At 32.0% G+C, this 22,906-nt stretch overlaps 2 protein-coding genes across 5 annotated transcripts in view; one reads left to right on the top strand and one right to left on the bottom strand.

Annotated features, from left to right (window-relative positions):
- LOC133197712 (protein disulfide-isomerase TMX3-like) overlaps window positions 1–22,906 on the bottom strand; it is a 79,625-nt gene that overhangs the window by 41,871 nt on the left and 14,848 nt on the right. The window lies entirely within an intron of this gene.
- Window positions 4,565–21,755, top strand: LOC133197711 (techylectin-5B-like). 4 transcript variants are annotated; one of them, XM_061333878.1, is made up of 3 exons: window positions 4,565–5,109; window positions 5,410–6,131; window positions 18,514–21,755. In XM_061333878.1, exons 2-3 carry the CDS (start codon window positions 5,468–5,470, stop codon window positions 19,272–19,274), a joined length of 1,425 nt encoding a protein of 474 aa, XP_061189862.1. In that variant the 5' UTR covers window positions 4,565–5,109; window positions 5,410–5,467; the 3' UTR covers window positions 19,275–21,755. The 4 variants fall into 4 exon arrangements, with proteins under 4 accessions (XP_061189862.1, XP_061189861.1, XP_061189860.1 ...); XM_061333877.1 differs by having other exon boundaries at window positions 5,310–6,131; XM_061333876.1 differs by having other exon boundaries at window positions 5,216–6,131.

Here is a 22,906-nt window from a genome sequence, read left to right as displayed (position 1 = left end):
TTCATTGATCCATTAACAGTACCAATTCTGTGTTTTGTGTACATAAGTTTTTCAAATAACACTGTTTTTCTAACAAATTAAGGTCATACCAAAAAAAATTCCAACCTTAATTAAAAATAAAAATTTTTATTGCATTTTTTCATTTTATTTTTATTTTTCTGACCGACTGCTTAAATTTTGAGCTTTTATTTTCATTTTTATCTCGACCCTCCGACTCAAATTTTTGAAAAAAATTCCCGTAAAACAGAAAATAAAAAAATGTTGGCCTAACTGTATAATAAACTTAGCCCACAGTCTGACTTTGGTTGAGGCATTACTGTTCATTTTGATCAAATGTACAGTTTTCTTTCTAGATGACAGTTGCCTTGGACATGGGAAGATTTTAAATATATTATTAATTCTGCTCCCCAGGTTCACCGAAAGATGCTCTGTACTAGAATTGTAAAGCTTCAAGTTCAACCATTAAGAGTGAAAATAGGAGTGTATATGTAGTTTACTTAATACATGTAGCATTGTAACATTTAAGGTTTTCAATCCCTAATAGGACCTAATTCTCTATCCTTATATATCCATCAAGTATATAATACTCTGATATTAATTCAAAGCATTTTACAGTAGAAAAGGATTTACCAAGAGAAAGTTTCAAAAATCTAATTAACTAAGCAGTAATTAATTAACAGAAATTGCATTGAAGATTATGAAGACAAGCGATTTTTTCAAAATAAAAATTCAAATAATAAGAATATCAATAAATACTGTGGTGGAAAGATGCATTAAATCATTAGAAATAGAATGACATTGAAAATAATTTTTTGACCGTATAGATTTTTTAAAATTGATTTTTATTACTTAAAAAAAAAGAGGGAGATAACTCTTCAACAAAGGTCAAGGTCATAAATTAGGACACGTTCCATTCTTACATGCTAACAGTAATAAATGGGAATTATGTCTAAATATACTGAGTATTCCACCCGCACATGTTATGTATTCAAATTCATTGAATCTGAGGCTATTAGGGATGGAATACCTTAAATGATCTTTTAAATTCACCAATTTAGGACTATATATATATATATATATATATATTCAGTTATGAACAATATTCAGTGCCCCCAAAATCAAACCTATAATTATGTTCTAAACCAGGGGGACATCTGCAGTCTTCAAAGCATTAAATATTTCATCAGTCATGATGCCATTCATTAAATATGATGTCAGAAGTGACGTAAATTCAAAATTTCCATGATTTATAGAGAAAAAGGTGTATATTACATCGATATTTCAAGTAAAGTTCAAAGAGTGCAGGTCTACTCTAATTCAAATGTTTTGATATAATGTGTAGAATGATTATATCAATGAAATATATGAATATTGTTATGGAGCAGGTTTGCACTCCATATATTTATTGTAAAAATTGAACAAATTTTGTCCTTTTTTTCCTTTTTCTGAAAAATAATGCAAAATCCAAATAGTTTGTGATGTCATAGAAAGAACATTGCCAATAACATACTTTGAAACTATAATTTTTTTTTGTAGATTCAAATTTTTCATACAATATACAGTTAAACTTCGTTATCTCGAAGTTGACGGGACCGTTGATGAACTTCGAGATATCCGGGGGTTCGACATATCGAGGGTTATAATTCACATGAATTTCAAATAAACTGAGTGCAGTGAACATAATCTTAAAAGAAAAAACATGTCAAATTCCTTCTTGTTTGAAATTCTGTATACGATTTTTTTAATATACATCATACATGTGATATGTACAGGCTGTACGCAAATGTACAGTTTTTTGAGCCCATTCATCGTGTACCGGCGGGACACCAAAATTCACAGAATATGAAAATTTGTACAGTATTTTGAATTTCTCGCTAAATGCCGCCATTTTCCTCTCATTCTCGCTCGCGAGACACTGGAAAACGTCACCTGTGTTTGACACTTGACCTTCTGATGATTGGGTAGTGTACACAAACCATCGCGTGCGAAGGTGTGAACTGCCAATTGGGATAATTATCTTGCTATAAATCCGTATCAAATACCCCTTTAGGTAGCTTTATTTTTTAAGGGGTACTTAATTACTGTTAATGATTAAGCCAACTTCTAAAGTTGATATACATGACTTAATATACGTGAATCTGACCCAGATCTTCGTAGGTATAAAATATACGATGTTTATTACAATGATTACGATGGAATTTCAGAAGAATTTAAGCGATATTTTATACCATTTTTTATAACTGTTTTTTGATAGGCAGTGTACAGTTTTTTCACCCAAATTCCAGTTTTTTTATGGCTCCTGTACAGTTTTGTGGTCTTTGACTTATCACATGTATGATACATGTGCATGTATTTAGCAATAAAAAGATTTTTACATCCTCTTTATAATTCACAAAATAAAAATGTTGTATAGTATGCACAGAAGTATAATCCTTCTACCAGCCCGGAAAATCAACCGCTAGCATCGTTTCCCATGTATACATAACTGGATATCGTCTTCGCATTGTAAATTTAAAACCGGTCGCTGTCAAAATAACGAAAACGAAATATACATGTTTTTTTTTTATTGGAAAAACATGTTCGTACATGTATAATAAAAGAAAATTATTTCACCATAATAAAATCGAATGCAAAAGAAAAAAAACACGCATGTTGTTTAACTAAAGATTAAAAATTAGACTAATAAACACAACTTTTGGCTTGCATAATTAAAATCAATGTAATCCATACATTCATCTCGAATAATTATCGCGCTATTATCTGTTGATCACAGGAACACAGGTTACCCGTGCGTGACAGACAGATGGCTGTTATCACTAAGTTTACCTAACGAACTTGATCATCAGAGTGGAAAATTATTTTGACTTCGAGATAACGCATGTGATTTTAATGAATGGGTACACAATTTCACTTTGAGATAACCGGGGTATTCGACTTTACCGTGTTCGACATAGAGGGGTTTATTTTAATCATTTATAAAGCAAATTTCGTCGGGACCGCGGCCTTACTTCGACATATCCGGGGTATTCGAGATATCCGTGTTCGAGATTTCAAAGTTTAGCTGTATACAATTCAGCACATTTCTGTGAATCAAGAAATTTTCAAAATTTGACTTTTATGTGGAAAAATAGGCATATACTGCATAATTAGCTCTTTCTGAGTAGGACCAACATGTGCGTGTGTTACTTTAATCTTTCATGAATTTCATTCTGTTAAATTATACCCAAAACATTAAGCTTTCTGCAGTTAAGAATAATTATTTTGCCAATTAACTAGGAATAATAACCACCCTAGACATGCACATTAAGACAGGTAACCATCAGTCAATGTTGTAACAAATGTTTCATTCATCCTTAACATTTTAGTGTATTGCATAACAACATAATTAATAGTTATAATTTTCTAAATGTATACAAAAACGAAAGTAAACTTCTTGCAGATTTTAACATTTCTACAGTTACTAAATACTTCAAGTAAAATTATTTGTGTAAAATTAATTGCACATAATACACCCAAAATCAATAAAAAACAAACAAAATAAGAATGTTTTTCTATAAACAATTTTGTTCATTTGCTTTGATTGCCAAACAACTGACAAAAAGGGAGTACATTTCAGTGATGTGATTGATGGTACAGGGGCATCACTGATTTCTTTGTTTAATTAACAGAAGCTGAATCTTGGTTCCTGAATAACCCCCGGGAAGACATAATGCAACAGCAAACAGACACTAGGAATGTGACTTAGAGCAAGTATGCAACTATATTTAACTAATTGATTCTAACAAATGTTTAAAATGCATTATCTGTAGAGTTTGGGGGTGACTCTTAATCTCAATAACATCCTGAAGTATGAATTGAAGTTCAATGTTACCGGTAATTATAAATCTTTATGATTTAGAAAGGAAAAATACCTTTTGGTCATATATTTGAACACCATATTATATCAACTTCACTGAATGATTTCAAAACAATCTGTTAACCAATATGAAGCATAGCAAACCATATATTACTGTCTATTTATATAACTTTCAGTGTTAAATGTTCAAACTATTTTTTTTAATTTCTGCTTCTCCCCTAAAAAGAAATTTTATTTGAACACCTCTAGGAATATGTTAAAATTATACTGAATGTAAAACAGTGTACAATACATCAATATAAGAAGGAAGAACTTCCTTAAATGTGAGACAGAGATTTAAGTATTTATAGTAATTGATGACACTTGATACATTATCACAGTATATACTTCTCTAGAATATAAAAGAATTCAATGAGATGACTGCCAACATAAACAAGTGATGTCCTTTATTAAGCCTTTCATGATTCACAAACTTAAAGATTTATCAAGTACTGTAATTACGCAGTATAATCCATTTGCTAAATGCCTATCTATACTACGTTCATTGAAAATCCAGCATATTCTACGAGTCATAAGAGGTTCTCTAAGTGATTAGTAATGTGAGCAAATCAAAATGCTCTCTTCTAAGAGAATAGGGTAAATAAAGAGATTTGTGAAATTTTCTGTTGGTTACTCTAATATACTGTTATGTAAGACTGTATACAATATCCACATGAACATTATTAATTCCAACTGAGATATGATATACCTACAGATGTGTTTCAAGCTGAAATCTTAGTTAATCAGAAGTTCCAATTGACTGCCTGTATCAGGTAGTAAAATCAACACCGTTGAAGAAGGTACATGAAACATGAACTTGGCCTTTTCAACAATGAAAAAAGGTAACAATGATATGCTGTAAGAAAATGACTAGGCAGTTGGTTGTATTAAAGGGTAGGCTAAAGGGCAGTACTGAAGTATCGACAGCACTTAGGGAAATCTATCTGACGGAATAATCTGCAGCTCAAGCATAAATTTATGAATGAACTGTTACGCCACCGTGGGAGGCACAATCAGGCATTTTTTTTAAAACAGGGGGTTGTATTTTTCATCAGCGTGACAAATGAAGATGCAGCAGCCATTGAGGCACAAACTTCAACCCACACGTAACCGGGGACTAATAAGGAATGGATGGCATGCCAACCACGTCTGCTCAGAAAAATGAATTCTGTCACTGGACCACAATTCGGCAGTCTCCTGTATATAAATACAATGTGAGTGGAATATTTATTGAAAAATTTAAAAACTCTTCTGCTTGTTTATTACCAAGATAGAAATCAACATTCTAGAAAATTTTATTGCGAATATTTTTCATTTTAGACATTTATTTACAAAGAGTCTATAAAGCCAGGTGTGGAATCCAGTTGAAACATAGATGCTGTTTGAAATTTTCTCCTGTTGTTCAAATTTGCAGGTGATGCCATTTTAAACCAAAATTCTAGGAATAAGAATTGAGGATTATTTGTTTTATTTCCAACACAAACTTGTTTGACAAACTTGTTTATTTCTCTTAGTGAGTGATCCCACTGAAGCTTTGATTCTCTCCTGCTGATCAGACAGAATTCTGCTAAAATGAGGGGATTTTTAGTGATATTGTTGTTCAGTTTGAACATCTGCCTCAGCTTGAAAATTGGTAAAAATTCCAAAAAGATGCTAAAAACTAAAAGATGTAAGTATACATTTGTGGTCAAAGAAATGGCGGAGGGTGGACATTGTCCAAATCAAGTCCAGGAATATCCTCAAGCTGACAAAACCATGGAGAGTACCACCGTGGCAGCTCACCCACAAAATCCATATAGTATTATACAAAGTACAAAAAATCATATACTGTCAGGGTCAAAATTCAAAGAGTTAGAAAAGCGTCTGAAGGCCGTGGAAAATATGCTAGAAGATCAAACAGTAGAAAATACATATTTGAACCAGACAATAATCAAACAAGAATCCAAACTTAAAAACTGTGACAAAATGATGAGTGATTATCACAAAAATATCACGAACATGTACCGTTTGATGAACCACCTGCAACGGGTCATAAGTACTCAGAGGAAGGGATACCAGGAGTTAGAGAGGAAAGTGTCCGGCATTGTCCTAGATGTCGTGGAGGTTAATAATGTATTGGAGAAAAAAGTGACAACATTTGACAACACTGGCAGCTTGAAACGTAAACATATCCAGGTGGAGACTATCTCAAAGGTGCTTAATTGTGGACAAACTAATCGGGAAACTACCTTCAAAGGTAAAGTATACAATATATGCTCTAAACTTACAGCATCTCACATTTCCACATTTTCTCAGTTAAGAAGGTTATGTAAGATTTAATGAGGGGAAAATAAGACAAGTTGCACTTTTTATATGTAAAAAGAAGCTCTCCTTTTTATCTTTTATCTGCTTTTTCCTTTCACAAATCTGTGGTAATTTTCAGAAATTTTACAGGCTGCCTGTTAGCAAAAAAGAAAAATCTTGATTGTTCTAGTCTCAGCGGGCAGGAAAGTTTCTCAGATCCAAATACATGAGCATAAGAAATTACTAAGTACTTCTCAGTACCAGGGACGTATATATGTCCCTATTAATACTCACAAGGACATAGTACTTTTCTGTTAATTGATATAATGCCCTGTTCACACGGAGAGTTTAATTCGCAGTAAATTAATGCGAAGTAAAATGATGCGAATTAAACTAATGCGAATTAAATTGCGTTCACACGACAGCTAATGCGAAGTAAACTAATGCGAATTATAATTTTATTTCTACAACAAGGCTTTTCAGTGAGGCTATTATGACGTCATTTACAAATCACGTCATATTGTGCAGAGCAGGTATACATTTGACATAATGTCATAGTGTCTGTACACATTTTAGTAATTAACATAATTTTCCTTTGTTTTCCACTCAAAAATAGCACAAGTACCTATATTTGACCATCGGCATGTGGCATGTGACTTAATTCTGCCTTTACGCATGCGTCAAAATTTAATTCAAATTAGCTTCGCTTAGCGTTCACACGGAGCTAATGCGAAGTAATTTAATGCGCAGTAAACTAATTCGAATTAAACTAATTCGCATTAAATTCTCCGTGTGAACGCGGATCAAATTTAATTCGCAGTAACTTACGTTTAATTCGAATTAAATTCTCCGTGTGAACAGGGCATAAGATTGCAAAATTTAGAAACATGTAAAGATACTGTAACAAAATCATGCATATAAAATAGACAAAAAAATTCTAAAACAGTGGATTTTAGCAACTGAAGTTAAATGTCTAGTTTTTTTTCCTCTTTCATAATTTTAGATTGTGCATACTTAAGTGTAAATACTAAATACATATTTTAAAAAAAAAAGATGAAAACAATTTTAATGTCTTAATTAAATCAATAGAATGACTTTTTAGAAAACAAAAAATATGAACACATAAATTCAATTCTGTGTAAAAATTTAATGTTACGATTTTTGAGATGTTATCTTCCTACAGACTATCAGCAGGAGCTATTTTTGTTTAAAATGTAAAGACGAGACGTAAGGAGGATATTAGGATACCTTAATTGTTAGACAACCTACTTTTACTAACTAGAATTTCAAGGCAGGGCTGTTACAGCCTTTTCTGGGACAAGGAGCAGGCCCATTCAAATTGGGAAAATCGACATTTTTTGTGAAATTCAAATTTTATTAATTGATAAAAAGTATTAAAAAAAAAACAAAAAAATTTTTAAATTATTCACATGATGGCTTTTAAGTCTAGACTTTGGTACAGCATCTGTCCTGGGTTAATTTAATGACTGCAGTAGGAACACAGCAGGCCAGGCATTTTATTTTTTTAAATTAATCTTAATTTATAAACACATTTGGGGGTATTATATCACAGAATTGGGAAAATTGGTTACTTTTTGTCACTGGGAATCGGTCTGATATTTGGTCTAAATTTCAGGGAAGTGTCAAGCGCTACAAGCCAATCATTATTTCCACATTTCAGTCACTGATCATTTCCCTTATCTTTCTGTGCTAACTTACCTCCAACTTTATGCCATAAAGTCAAAAGCAAAATTTATAACAAAAATTGGATGTTCCAGTCAAACATTTGATTATCAAGATATAAAAAATCAATTCTCTGTGTCTTATATAATATTCTGAAGCAAAGAATTTTTATCTAATGCTCCCTATAATAGTAAGTGTTGAACCCCCTCCCCCTCCCAATTTTAATTACCAAAGCATTTTTCTGCATGAGCAAATGTATGCAGGTCTTCTACAGGTCTAAAATGAGCTGTGTACGAGGGTTCATTTAAAAATAATCTTCTAAACTTGAGGATACCTCACCAGATGACATACATTATGTAACTTGACTGATTAACATGCTTTACTCTTTTTGTTGACATAAAACACAAACCTTATCTATTTTATATTCTTGTTTCATATCAAAAATATCTATATATACTATACAAATCAAAAAATCAAGTCTGGAAAATTCTGAATGATTCACAGGCACTAAATAACTATGTCATTAAAACTTTGTAGGAGCTCAAAAACAACGGTTAACCTCTTCAATGTTAAAAGTTAACCAATGCAATAAATATTGTTGTATTATAGTAAATAGCCTTCAGCTATCCTGTCCTGCTGTGTAATTTTGGGGGTTCAACATCACGTACAACCGCCTCCTCATAGTACACACAGCAGATTTATCTAAAAAAAAACTGATCATTAAGATTAAATTCACAAGATTCCTTAATTTTCTATTTAAAGAACCTTTTCTTTCCACAAACTTTGTGGTTAAATTAGTATTGACCACAAACCCTTAAAGTAATTAACAGGTTTGAAAAAATTCTATCATCAACCTACACAACCATTAATCCTATGATCTTTAAAAATTATGACTTCTTCACGACTTCATGGATATCATGCTTTTGATTTGGTGCAACACTGCATGCAATCACGTAACTTGCAGGAATGGTTACAGCAGACCACCATGTTTTTCTATTGAAGCAGTGCAGTGTTACAATTAAATTCACCTTGTTTATCTAAGTAAACAAATCAAATGAAAATAAACAGAAGCTTTGACAAGCATTTTTTTAATACTTGTTTTGCAGCACAAGCTATATCTGATTTTTTTTTTATTCTAGTTTTTATTCATTATCAACTTCAATTGAATAATCACCTCTTAAGATTAAAATGATCGAGAGAAGAAAAATTAACAGTTATTCATTATATGAGATTAATTACAGTTTATATGAACACATATATAATAAAATTAAACCCTTTACTTTTTGAATTAAATGTAAACATTAAAGTAAATCTCAGGCATCAGAAATCATATAAAATTCCAACATTTTTTGTAAAAATTTTGAATATTCTAGATATTATATCACATATTTGATGGGCAAAATATTCATGAATGTTGGGATGCGCAAAGACCATATAATGCTTCAAGACACTCTAATCCCATTCCATTATTGAAATACAATATTATCACCAGATAACAAGAGCTCTAGTTTGCTAAGCACAACATCTTAAATGTATGCTGGAAGAATGGAAGCATAAAAATAAGATTCTCCTCGAAATACCTATTTCTTACTTACTACATGACCTGTGTTAAACACGTCACTTTTTTAACAGTAAGGTTATCTTTAAATAAAATCAATCTAGATGGTAAACAGGGTAAGATTTTCTGTTGAAGCATCTATTTAAGCTTGTCCCCCTGTTGTTTGATACATGACTAGGATGATATCAATTACACAATCCCTCTATCAGATGTGCAAAAACTGAAATGATGGATGTTTTTAAAATAATCCACAGATTTGGTAAATTACTAGATGTCAGTGTGTGTGAACAATCTGTCTTGTTGTGTATTCTTTTTCGTTACAATCACTTTCAGATTTTCATACCAAAGATAAACACTTAAGGTTACAATAACCACATTCACACAGTGGAATGATAGCTTTTATGAATAATCATTGCTACAGAATTATAATTTTTTACTGTACAGCTAAAACAAAATAGTTTTTATATGAACCAAGAAAACTTCATATTTATTTCTAAAATTAAAATCAGGCAAATAAATTTATCTTTGAGTGTATTGACAATCCAAATCCTTGAGTGCCCTTCAAAAATGTAAATGAGCTCAACACTTTGATACCAGTTTTTTTTAATCCCTTTTGGCAAGATGTGTATGGCAACCGAATTATCTTTTTCTGGCAAACCTAAGTAACAAACAGTGGAAGAAACCTGGTTAAATAATTTGTAATAAAATGAATAATAAGTAACACTTTTTAATGGATATAAAGTAAGCTGCTGCTACATCCAGACAATTACTCATTTTGAACTGCAGCCTTGCAAGAATCTTGACACCACCAATTTCTGTCTCATTTGCAATTTTTTTACATTAAAAAAATTTCGGACTGACAGTATTGAAAATCTGTCTATAACATTATACAAAATTTTGTTTCAAGATATAAATTGCTCTTAAGTCTATAATATTCTGTGATGTTCAGAATGCAAAATTCCTCCGATAAATGAAAGAGGGTCACACAGATTAAGTAACTCATGACATCCAATCAGCTGTAAGCAATCAACAAACAACGTTATTGTGATCCAGTACACAGATGTCAACCCATGTCAAACTGCTTCTCTTTGATTCAATGCTACTCTGATTAAAAAGCCAACTTTAATGAATTGTTGATAAGATGGAATTACTAACCCAATGATACACAATTGATTAGTAAATGTTGGCTATTGTGTTTCTATGATTAAATCACGTTAAATCTTCCCATGATTCAATTTACCTCCCCTCAACATCCATTTACAAAATTTATTGGAGTCAAAATTAAAGTAAGGTTACTTAATTCACCTGAATTCAAACAGAGGATGATATATTGCCTCTTCATGCTACTATGACAATTCTGTGATTAAACATTTTTATCACTTTAACGAAAAAAATACACATTTCTGAAGATAAGCTTACAGACTTGTGGGAAAAGAGTACATTTGAGGATGATGTGCTGTCTATAAGATAAAACTCCTTTGATAATTTAAAGTAAATGTATCAGGAATGAAAGAAAAGTTTTTAGATAAAATAACAAATCATTGTTGAGATGTTGTTTTTTTTTTGCCAAGAAAAAAAAGAAAGATAGAAAGAAAAAAACTGAGAAATATGGTGGGAACACAGATTTAAATTCATGCAAAACAATCATTTGAGATTAACGTTATAGCCCTCAATAATACATTTGAAATTCCTTGCATGTACCCCCATCAAGCTAATGGTGTGTGTTATCAAAGGATATTCATAAAATCAAGCATTTTTTTGAACACTCTATAAGCAACTGTTCTGGTTAATCTCTTTGTTTTGCAAACAAACTATGAAACCTATGTTTATACCAAAGAAAACAAATTCTGTAATTCAGTTATGTTGATACCTTTTCCCCATTAGCTTAATAAGGTGTTTAGCAAAATCACAACATATTTTTCTTTTTGATAGTTTGAGTTCACCTTTAAAAAACACACTAACGGATATGGATTGCATGCAATTGGTCCATAAAGATTTTTATAGTATTGCTGAAAATATCATGGTTTTTTTTTCATTTGCTTTGGGTAACATTTTTCCTTTTATTTATTCACATGGAAATACTCCATTTGAGATTTGGATAAATATAAGAGAAAGAATGGGTACCTCTCTGTCTTTGTTTTTTTTTTCCTGCTTCTACCTTATAGCTACAATTCTGATTTTTTAATTTATTTGGGTCCTTGGACTATCTGCATGTGAAAAAAAAAATAAAACCAGCAATGAAATGACTTGAAGTCTTAAAAATGGTTTAAAAGTACTGACTGTATTTATTATTGATAATGACCACATGCCAAAGACTTTGATCATATACCAATTCTGAAGAATAGAATATTAACACACCATTTCTGTCTGTAATGAATCATCAAATTATAAAGCCTCTTATTGACAAAACAAGAGTCCTTTGGAAACAGGTCTATAGCTTAATTAATTCTAACTGAAATGCACAATAAAATGCATTTTTCAGAACAACAATGTCCCAACAAATGCCTTTAATGTATAATCAAGAAGAAAAAAAAAACACTGCAAATTATTATTTCAATGAAATTGGAAAAATTTTAATTAGAGTCTCTGAATCTTTTCAAATTTATGCCATTGGTATAATTGTGAAAAGATAAGTCAATTCTTGGGTGGGCTAACAATTACAGCATTTTAGGTATGAGTTAATTGGCCATAACCTCATCTCAAGCTCTAAAGACTGATAAGAAAACATGTAAGTGAACAAAATCAAGGTGATGATGAAAATCCAAGATATGTTCTGTACTTCAACAAGGCACTTTAGATGTAAATCACTGATTCTACTGGGCTCTGGAACTGTTGACCACAATAAAAAACTAGTTTGAGTTTCCACATCAGATCAGAGCTGTATAAAATTTTATCTATACTTTTGATATTTGTGAAATTAATTTCTCTATATTTTTTTTTTATTACAGTAAAACACGTTCATAACAAAGTCCCATGGACAGACAATTTTGGTTCATTATAAACGTATTTCGTTAAATCCGTTTAGTTTATAATATATTTTATATTTTAAATGAAAATATAACTTCGCTGTAAGCATCAATTCATTATATAAAGCTTGTTCACTACAGTGTATAAGTGTGTTTTACTGTATTAGGCCACATAAATTTAACTTTAGATTTTCATATTAATTCATACATATATAACTTCTTTTCCATTCTCCAAATGGCTCTTCTGATATAAATAGCGCTACATGACTTTTAATAAATACGGGGTATAAGGCCTAACTCTTAAATTTTGACTGATTCTTATTAATTAAATTGTCATAAATACTTTTGATTAACTGAAAAATGTGATTTTCTGCTTGGGCTTAAATGAATGAAAAATACTTTATTTTTTAACAATCTCTTGTTCTCCATGAAAAAAAATTGCATTTGTAAAAATTTAAGCCAAGGAATGATTTATTTTTGTAACTTTGCTTGAATGGAAGACCCAATTTATACCTTAAATAGATCACCAGGCAATACAATACTAAAGTAATAATGGGTGTCAACTGGCTACAAGGGGATAGATTTCATTCTTAAATTGCCAGTGAATAACAGAATGTTTTATGATGTGTATAGGGATGGTTGATTTGTCAAAGTCAAATATGACAGTGACTAAAAAAATTATCTGTCATTTCATAATGCTAATAGAATGATGCCAAAAGATCAATTTCTGCAGCATTTTATTGTCATCATTGTGCAGTTGGGTAATTGTCCTATATGTAATAGGATACTGCAGATAATTATATCAGGACTCGGAAGAAAATATTTACTCGACATATAATGCCTGAAATGACATATTGCATTCAATTTTGTGCCATTCACTGAATATTTTTATCAGTGCATTATGAAGAGATCAGTTTTTCATTCAGTGGCACTTCAATGAGCATTCTTTCCTTATTGTATCTGATAGAAGGTAAACATATTGTTACATCATTGTATGATCCAAGTATGAACTACGTATTTCTCATATTGCAAACATGCATGACAAAACATTTGAAGTTTTTTTTGTTTTAATATTACTCCCTATGTCTGTTTGTACTATATCCAGAACATAAGTTATAATTCTATTCAGAGCATTTTTATTTTTAACCTGAATACTGGTGAAAACTTAAAATGCATGCAGCCAGCAACCGTACATTGTATACATAATTCATACAAGTTTGGGTGGAATACCTCATGTGTTAAGTAGGAAATACACCTATATGCTGTCTTGTGCATTGCTGAAGCCTAAATCTACGTCAGATGCAGAATTAGAACCAAAGAATCATATCCCATACAATAACACAATATCTGAAATCATCCTCTGTATGGATATGTCTTGTCAGAAGATGAAAACAGATTTAAACTTAGTCCTTTCTTCATGTTTACAAAGAAATGTCAACCAGCCACTCTGACAGAACAACACATAGAGTATTTTTTAGTATATATATCCTCTCCCCAACTTCATTGCAAGGAGTAAATAAAACCCCCATAAAGTATGAGCTCTACAAAAAATCAGTTGTAGATGCATTTAGTATGAAACTAAGTCATCAAACATTCAAACAAGGGATCTGAAAGATGATCTCTAGTATGATATATCCTGAATACAATAATGTCCTATACAAAATCAGAATGTGCTATACAAAATTGAGGCCCATGGGCCTTGACAGTCACCTGATTCTCATGTTTCTCTTGGTGTGACCAACTAAGTCCCTTCTGGAACTAGAATTCTGGACTTGTGGTTTAAATATTAGACTTTTTTGAGGACTCTCACTATAATATTTGTGAAACTTGTTCATAAGGTGATAAGTGGTAGGAAAAATTTTGAAGATAAAGCCTATTTTAAATAGCATGAATTTTTATGGTCTTCGTCCAACCCCCAGGCCCCAGGGAAACTAAGACAAATTTTTGTTTCCTTAATTTTGTCCATTGATGTCATAAGTCCAGTAATTTCAGAGAAAAAGCTGAAAATTTTCAAAAATTTACGTACAACAATGGACAAAAAAAGATAGCAATAGGTTACCCGAGTGACTTATGTGACCTAAAATTTAATTTTTTGATAGATTTCTTTTTCCTTCTTGAAAAATTGATGCATACATTTGTAACAGTGCATCATATAGTCCTTAGCTGTGCTATCAAAATAAAAGAAAGAAACCTTTAACTTCATTTTAACTTGATCTTTCTTCAAAATACAATGGACAACAATTTTTGCTAAATTAACCTTTATCAATAAACCATTTGATGGTTATCTTGATATGTATATAGTTAAATAATAAACCATTGTGAACCTCATACACATGCAGCTGCATTGAATTCTGTACTATGCTGTCAAAGTTAGTTTCATTGTACTTAGTAAAAAGAATATATATGACTTCATTATATTTTTACTAAAGTTGTGGTCATTAAGGGTATTTTAATATAACTACAATCATCTTTCATTGCTCTTCTGTCCTGTATGGAAAGTGATCTTGGATAGGCCATAACTATTACAAACATTTTCTAAATATTGCATCTGAATTTAGAAAATACATCCTTAACTTCTTTTATAAATTTATGGTATGAAGTTTGAAATTAAGAATTTGTTAATTGTATGAAAAAATCGCCTTATAAAAAGAACACTTTTTAAAGTTCAATTCTTTAAAGTAAAGCAATGTTGGAAAGTGAAAAAATGAAAATGTGAAAATCATGAAAAATTACATGAAAGTTAACCACTCAAAATTACTGATATGATACCACAGTCACACTGTATATAAATCCAAAAGATATGTTGAAAGATAAAGTTTATTACATGTACTTCTTGCAAATTAAATGAATTTTTAAAGAAAATAAATCTAATAATGTGCAATACACATATATTCTTTTTAAAAAGTATAAACATATTTGTTGACAAAAAAGTTGATATTTTTAACAAGTTTACCACCAAACACTAAATAGTTCATACCAAGATTTTTGTTAAAATTGTTTTGTTTTGAAACACTTAGTACAAACCAAAACAATGTGTGGTCAGAATTCTGAATGATGAATGGTATGAACATCCTGATTGCTGAATTTTAACTACTGTGAAGGTTAACATCCCACATTAGCTATAATTTTAAACTGTCAGTATCCGAATAATAGCCCAAAACACAATCATTCAACAAATACCTAGTGGGTTTATCGCTGCCATAAACACATAATGTCTCGTGCTGTGTGTGGGTTTTTTTTTTATTTCTTTACCTGTATCACTTTACACATTTCCTTCCTTTATATATTAAAAAAATTGTAAAAATGATTTTCATGCCATTTTTTGAAAGAATCCTTTGTACTTCTAATCAGCATTTTGACACTCCATCAAAACAAAATGTTCACACGAGGCCAACCAAATAATTCAGTCAGTTTTTTTTTTAGATTATGCAAATCTAAATACTTTCTATAAAAAAAAAATTCCAAAATATTTTAATTAATAAGTACCTTTGAAAGAGACCATTTCAAATCTTTACCTTTGAAGTGGGCCATTGTGGCAATAAACTGCCAGACATCATATTCATATTTCATACAGTAAACTGAATTAGACAGCTCTAATGTACAAAAATGCAGGCAGTTACGTAATACTTGTGATATTTGCAAGCTAGGGCACCAATATCTAAGATATGGTGACACAAACGTGTCTTTGTTACAAAAGAGGAAGCAGTCTAAACAGTGATAGACTATGACAGCTATAAGAATTTCTGACACAATTCTTAAGTTTCTTAACAAAGTTCCTGCAGAAAAGCCAGACTTCTACTCATTATGCAACCTAGAAAATTCCAATGACAGTAATTAATACAAGAACTCTAACTCCACACATTTTGTAGTGCAACCCAATGCATAAACTGATTTTCTATCGGATTGGTTCTAAGATTATACTGAGCAGACCTTTTTTATGAACTGCTAAGCTGCATTAACAAAAGCAATTACTTAATTTAATGTTCCCCAAGTGTCCCAAGCTTCCTTCTTTATTTGATTTATGGGCTACTAAATTTCCAGAAGCAGTTTCTTTCTATTGTCTATGACAAATGTCAGGTTGTGCAACATCCTAGATTTTTGAAAACTTTCCATTAAAAAACACATTTCTTTGAAGTTTTTTGATTGCCTTCTATATATATTAGCCACAAATCATCTTGTACTGTAAGAGGTAGACAGAATCAGGTGCCTTTAGCACAGAAGTGTGACTTACAAGCTTCTTGCATTCTGACTGTAGATAACAAAAAAAGTAGCAATAAATTATTGGAGAGCAGTCAAAGGAAAAAGAAATTAAAGTGATTATTTTATTATCATTATTATTAAAAGCATCTAAATGGCATTATATAAGGTGAATCTGTATTCCCCTACATTTTTATAAATTTTCACTAATCATTTGAGATTTTCATGAGCTACACTTTTTCCCTCAACTATATGATTGCTTAAATGGATGTGGCAGTCCATATTTAGCTTGAGAAATGAATTATTGTTTCATATAATGTGCAGCATGGAATTAATCTCCAGTGTTTTAAATGGCTTTCATCTTTCACATGTGTATTCCTTGTGACAAGACCTTTCTTTGGGTACCAACATATTTGACCTTTTGACCTTGACCTTGGAGTTTGACCCAGTTTTGCAAAATTTTACCTAACTTTAACCTTGGCCACAACTTTTGAACAGTTGGTCCTAGGGCTTTCATACTTCACATGTGTAATCCTTGTGACAAGTCCTTCCTTTAAATACCAACAACTTTGACCCTTTGACCTTGACCTACTTTTGAAAAACTTTAACCTTAACCATAACTTTTTTAAAGGTTAATGCTAGGGCTTTAAGTCATGCTTCACATACGTAATCCTTGTGACAAGACCTTCCTTTGGATACCAACATCTTTGACCCTTTGACCTTGGAGTTTGACCTACTTTTGGAAAACTTTAACCTTGGCCATAATCTTTGAACAGTTGATGCTAGGGCTTTCATACTTCATATGTGTATTCCTTGTGGCAAGACATTCCTTTGGATGCCAACAATTATAGCCCATTGACCTTGAGATTTGGGAGTTAATGACCTTCTTTTGAAAAACATTAACCTTGGCCATAACTTTTGAACGGTTGGTGGTAGGGCTTTCATATTTCACATCAGAACTGTATTTCTTGTGAGAAGGCCTTTCCTTGAATTCCATTAATTTTGAACATTTGACCTTGACCTTCATGTTTGACTTACTTTTGAAAAACTTAAGCCTTTTCTATATCTTTTCAATGGTTGCTGCTAGGGCTTTCATATTTCACAGGTATATTCCTCGAGACAAGACCTTACTTTGGGTATCAATATATTTGATTTGCATTTGAGAAAGTTTAACCTAAAGTTTGCTTAAAGTTGCCCTACTGGGGCATCAGTATTTCACAAACACATCTTGTTTCAATTGCAATCAATATGTTAACCCAGCAGATATTGCAGGGCTCTCACACCACTTTTTGGGAATGGGCGTGGGTCCATAAATATTGGGAAATTGATCAATCCTTTAGGGAAATTTGGGAAAATTATTATACATTACAATTGTAATACATTGCGTTTCTAGTGTCTGTTGTCAACTTTTTCTGCATGAATAACAAGTTCAGTTATAATATATTTAACCACATCCAACTGGGGAAAAAGGTACCTTTTTTCTTTGGAAATGGGCCTTTGAATGGCCTAAAATGTAGACAATTGAGAGCCCTGTATTAAGTTTGATCAGTCTAACCAAACTGTCATAAACTCGGAGCAGATGACTCTAAACAGTATACTGTGGAATCATTTAAATTCGTGGGGGTCAATGTTCGTGGGCAAGCAAAATTTTATTGGTTCGTGGGGATGTAATTTCGTGGGCAGCTCGTTTATTTGGTAGATTTAATTAATCAGTACGTTGACGTTGACAAAAAAAATGTTCGTGGGGATGTAAATTCGTGGGTAAGGGTGACCCACGAAATCCACGAACATTGATCCCCCACGAACAATGATGATTCCACAGTAATAGAGAAGGTGAACCCTAGAGAAGACAAAATCTTCTTCAATTCACACTTCACAAAACAAAACCTTTAAAGACACATCTAAATTTTCTGATATTTCCTTCTTTTCAGACTGCCACGATGTGCTTGCCAGAGGACACACTATAAGTGGAGTGTACTATATTACCACCACCTACTCCTCCTGCTCAATCCCTGTGTGGTGCGACATGGACACAGCTCCTGGAGGCTGGTTAGTGATTCAGAACCGCTTCAATGGACAGGTAGACTTCAATAGACTGTGGGATGAATACAGAGATGGTTTTGGCAACATTGCCTCTGAGTTTTGGTTAGGACTTGATAACATATTCCTCTTGTCTAATCAGGACTTCTATGAACTGAGATTTGATCTATGGGACTTTGAAGACAATAGAGTTTACGCTCTCTATAAGAATTTCAAACTTGATGGAGCCCGAGACAGGTACAAGATACATGCAACAGATTTTGAAGGCAGTGCCAAAAATGGTATGAGCGTGCATCATGGGATGCGGTTTTCCACTCCAGATCAGGATAATGACAATTGGCACACATACCACTGTGGTAAAGAGTGGCGAGCTGGGTGGTGGTTTAACAATTGCTGGCATTCCATTCTTAATGGTCCCTATTACAACCAATCAACTGTCAGAACACGGGGAATCTCTTGGAATGACTGGAAGCCAGAGCAACTTGCCAAGACCCAAATGAAAATACGGCCCAGTAGGTTATACAAGAGTGTGGAATCAACCAAACAGGACCAGAAAGCATCCAAATCAAAGCCAAAAGATGAGGCCAAAGCTCCAGTACAGAGAAAAGACTCACTAGAAAAGGTCATTAGTAAAGTAAAACAAAAGTCATAGGAATTAATAGACCTAGGTTTATATTAATAATCTGTATGTACAAACCTACAGCAAACTTTAATCTGTCTTTCAGCAGACAGTTTAATTTTGTTATCTTCCAGAAGCAAATCAATGGAATATTTCAGCTACCCTCTAACAAAATGTAAATTATTATGTAAGCTAAAGACATACAGGCTGTGTTTACATAAAAATATGAAGTTTATCTCATACATTCAAAGATTTATCACACATATTGTCAGTGGAGCAGACAAGCTTAGCATGCTTTAGCTGCCACTGCAAGAACAGAACAGACACAGATGAAGAATGTTTATAGATTTTATTGCCTTACAATCAAAGTTTCAGTGTCGAAATAAAAAAAAAAATTGGTGATTATAGATATTAATGATGCAATACAAATTCCTTTGTTTATTAACACCCAAAAAATCCCTGCAAGTCTAAAGGGAACCAAGTTTGCTCAGCAAATTTCATTTTAACCGACTGCCATCCCTTGATAAATGCTTGCCTTTTTGCGTTATGGTGTTCTATTAAATGTGATTAAAATATTTACCATACAATAGAACTGCTGGAAGTACCAGAGACTAAGAACAAAACTTTTTTAATTCCAAAAGAAGATCAAGTAATTCATTTATTTTCTCCTGATCAAACCTCTGAATAAATATACATAAATATATTTAAAACAAAGTTTTTCTTAGAGTCTAAGAATCTTAACTAGGTAGGTACTATTTTTAAGTATGTACTAATTCTAGCCACTTTAATGATACTGTTTCTTCTGTGTTAAAACCTGAAATCTTTTGAATCAAAAAGCATCCCTCATATCACATTTGATTCTTACTATTGGATTATAATACAATATACTTTCAACGAATGAAAAAAAGAGAGATATTATTCTTGAGTTGTCATTGCTGTTCTAGAACATTTCTGTAGCAACTCCTGGGCGCCTATCAGACTACAGAATAATATATATGTAGAAATAATGTCTACAAGGTCATACCTACATGGCACATGGAGCAAGTAGACGACATTTCTTACAGTTAATTTGATTATCAATGGATAATCTTGCCAACACATTGTCAGTTACAGTCTCTCCCTACATATTAGAATCATCATAAAATGTCCTCAATATCTAGAGTACATTAAGGTCATCTATAACCTACCTTACAATGTAATTTATCAAGATATTCTTAATATAAAATCATAGTACCATCTTATGCTCTTAGACAAAACATCAGCATACTAAATTGGTACCAAATGATGAAAATCCCTGTTGTACTTAAGGTACTCCGATCCTCAGCCAGGAAGGGTAACTCTTTAATTTATAATTTAATTCAAAAAGTCTCAAAATGAAGCTTGTAAATTAAATCCTTTCATGCAACAAGTTTCATTTTATACCTCTCAATGTGCTTCAAGGTTCTTTGAAGTTCTCAGAAAGGTCCTATAAAAAGTTGAAATTTGTACCCCATAAAAGTATTTTAAAATTACATATTTAAAGAAATTAAGGTTCATTTTAATCTAACCATAGATACCAATGTTTATTAACATGATATGAAATTAGAAGTGATTTATGGTGTTTTGCAATGCTAGGAAAATCTTTATACACTATGCATTGTAAAATGATCGAAGCAAATAGAAGAAATTGTACAAAAATTGTGCAATTCCTTCAAAAGCCTGGATACCTATGATTTTTATTTCTAAAATGCGTTTGTTGATCATATTTGAATTGGAAAATGTATAGTAGGTGTTGTTATTCGCATTTCCTGAAAATTTATTTGAGGTTTACTAATTTTACCTATATTATATGATTAACTTTGAAGATGAAGTTTGAAGAATTATTGTGGGTAAAAACACATTATTTTGAGAATTCAGAGACATTTTTGTGAGCATTTTCAATTACTCAATGCCTGATTTTCAGAACCTGAGGTTTGGAGTACCTTAAAGAAAAATTTCCCAAAATATTGTTTTAGTTCATATTTCTTCAAAATTTGCCACAGAAGAGGAATACAGCATCATTAGGCATAAGTCACTCAAAGGTCCTTCAATTATTGGGACTCTTCAATTTTACAGGGAATTAGAAATAGAGTTCAAAACTATGTTGTGTGTCAGGGAAACTTTAACATCTTCATGGATTCAAATTGTAGCCCCCCCCCCCCCCCCCCCTCTTTAACAAGACATTTAAATGCTCTTGATACACTGGTATTCATCAAGAAAGGGTCTGTTTTGGTAAATTTTTAAATCTCATTAATCTTTTCTTGTCAGGAGCTCAGTAACATGCATATATATTTCTGTAGCTTTGATTTTTGCATATGTGAAAGCCAGAACTCACATTATTGTATATGTTCAGTTGTTCACCTTAAATTTATATTACATTTTCCATCAAATCTGCAGCATTTTTGTACTTTACTATGTATTTTTAACTATTTTGTATTATTTATATGTGTTGTGAAATCTCTGCTCTTTCATATAATAAATATTTAATGACACACGTGTCAAATCTTAAAAACTAAAATATGTTCCAGTATTTAAAGAATACTCTTGCTTTTAGCTTCTTTTCCATAACCAGACACAGTAAGTTGAACCTACACAGAAAGCGGGACCTGAACAGACCCTCCTTTTTAGGGGGGGGGGGGGGGGGGGGGGGGCTTGGAAAATACTTTCAGAGATCAAGAGTATTTGAGAAACCAAGAATTAATTGGCTTGTTTGCTTATGGAAAATTTCAGAAGCAGGGCTGGACATTGAAAGATAAGGAACTTCAAGAGATTAAAGTTCTTACCATCCAGTCACCTGTAAACATAAAACTAATATTACATTGGAATCAGAGCAAATTTGTCCTATTTTCAAATGTCTTCATTCCCTTAAACAACATAAAATACCATCCTTGAAAAACTTGGGAACAGCAAAGAGAGACTGTATAATAGAATACAGTCATGCTTAGCAGCTAGCTAGAAGTCTGACTTCTCTGATAGATCCATGACAAGCTATAGAATTATGTTGTACGTTATACCCCCAAGGAATTCTATTTATTAAAAAAAATAAAAACTCTAAAAATGATAACGAACATAAATGAAAAAAACCAAAATAAGAATCCAGACAATAAATAAAGTGGGTATTTCACAAGGTTATCAGTTTCCTGTGAATTATGTAATTTTTCCATCAGTTTATACACCCAATTGCACATTACATTCCAATGTACTGTATAATTAGGGCTCTGTTCTTCAGTGCCACTGAATCTTGTGTGTTCCCACTCCACCCTTATATCAGCATTCCACAAGGCAAATGACCTTGAAATTAGTCTTTCATTCTCATATGATGTGTTGTATTGTAAAATATTATGTCTCCAAAGAGATAAAAATTCAAAGAATTCCTAAACCAAGAACAAGTTCCTAATATCAATGTTTATTTCTATGATAAATATAAATGTCAATTTCTATGATTTTGCATTGCATTAAATTAGGCTCTACAGAAAAATGGAATCCTTGACTTATTATAATACTAATCAATATCAGGAATTATGCACCACAGTAAAAGTGAAGTGAGGTTCAATATCTGTACATTTACAATATCAGCAAGAGGCCCATGGGCCACAACACTCACCTGAGTCACCCTTTGCCCTGCTGCTCTGAGGAAGATTTTTATT

Source organism: Saccostrea echinata, unplaced genomic scaffold (genome assembly GCF_033153115.1).
Source record: "Saccostrea echinata isolate AGI-Se365-2 ecotype Australia unplaced genomic scaffold, CSIRO_AGI_Sech_v1 ptg000030l, whole genome shotgun sequence".
NCBI classification, from domain to species: domain Eukaryota; kingdom Metazoa; phylum Mollusca; class Bivalvia; order Ostreida; family Ostreidae; genus Saccostrea; species Saccostrea echinata.
This window is presented reverse-complemented; position numbering and strand designations above follow the sequence as displayed.

Bases quoted from the DNA above. Each gene is read 5' to 3' on its own strand.
- LOC133197711 (XM_061333878.1), top strand. From the start codon at position 5,468: ATGAGGGGATTTTTAGTGATATTGTTGTTCAGTTTGAACATCTGCCTC. The intron at 6,132-18,513 runs GTAAAGTATACA...CCTTCTTTTCAG, and splicing joins TCGGGAAACTACCTTCAAAG to ACTGCCACGATGTGCTTGCC.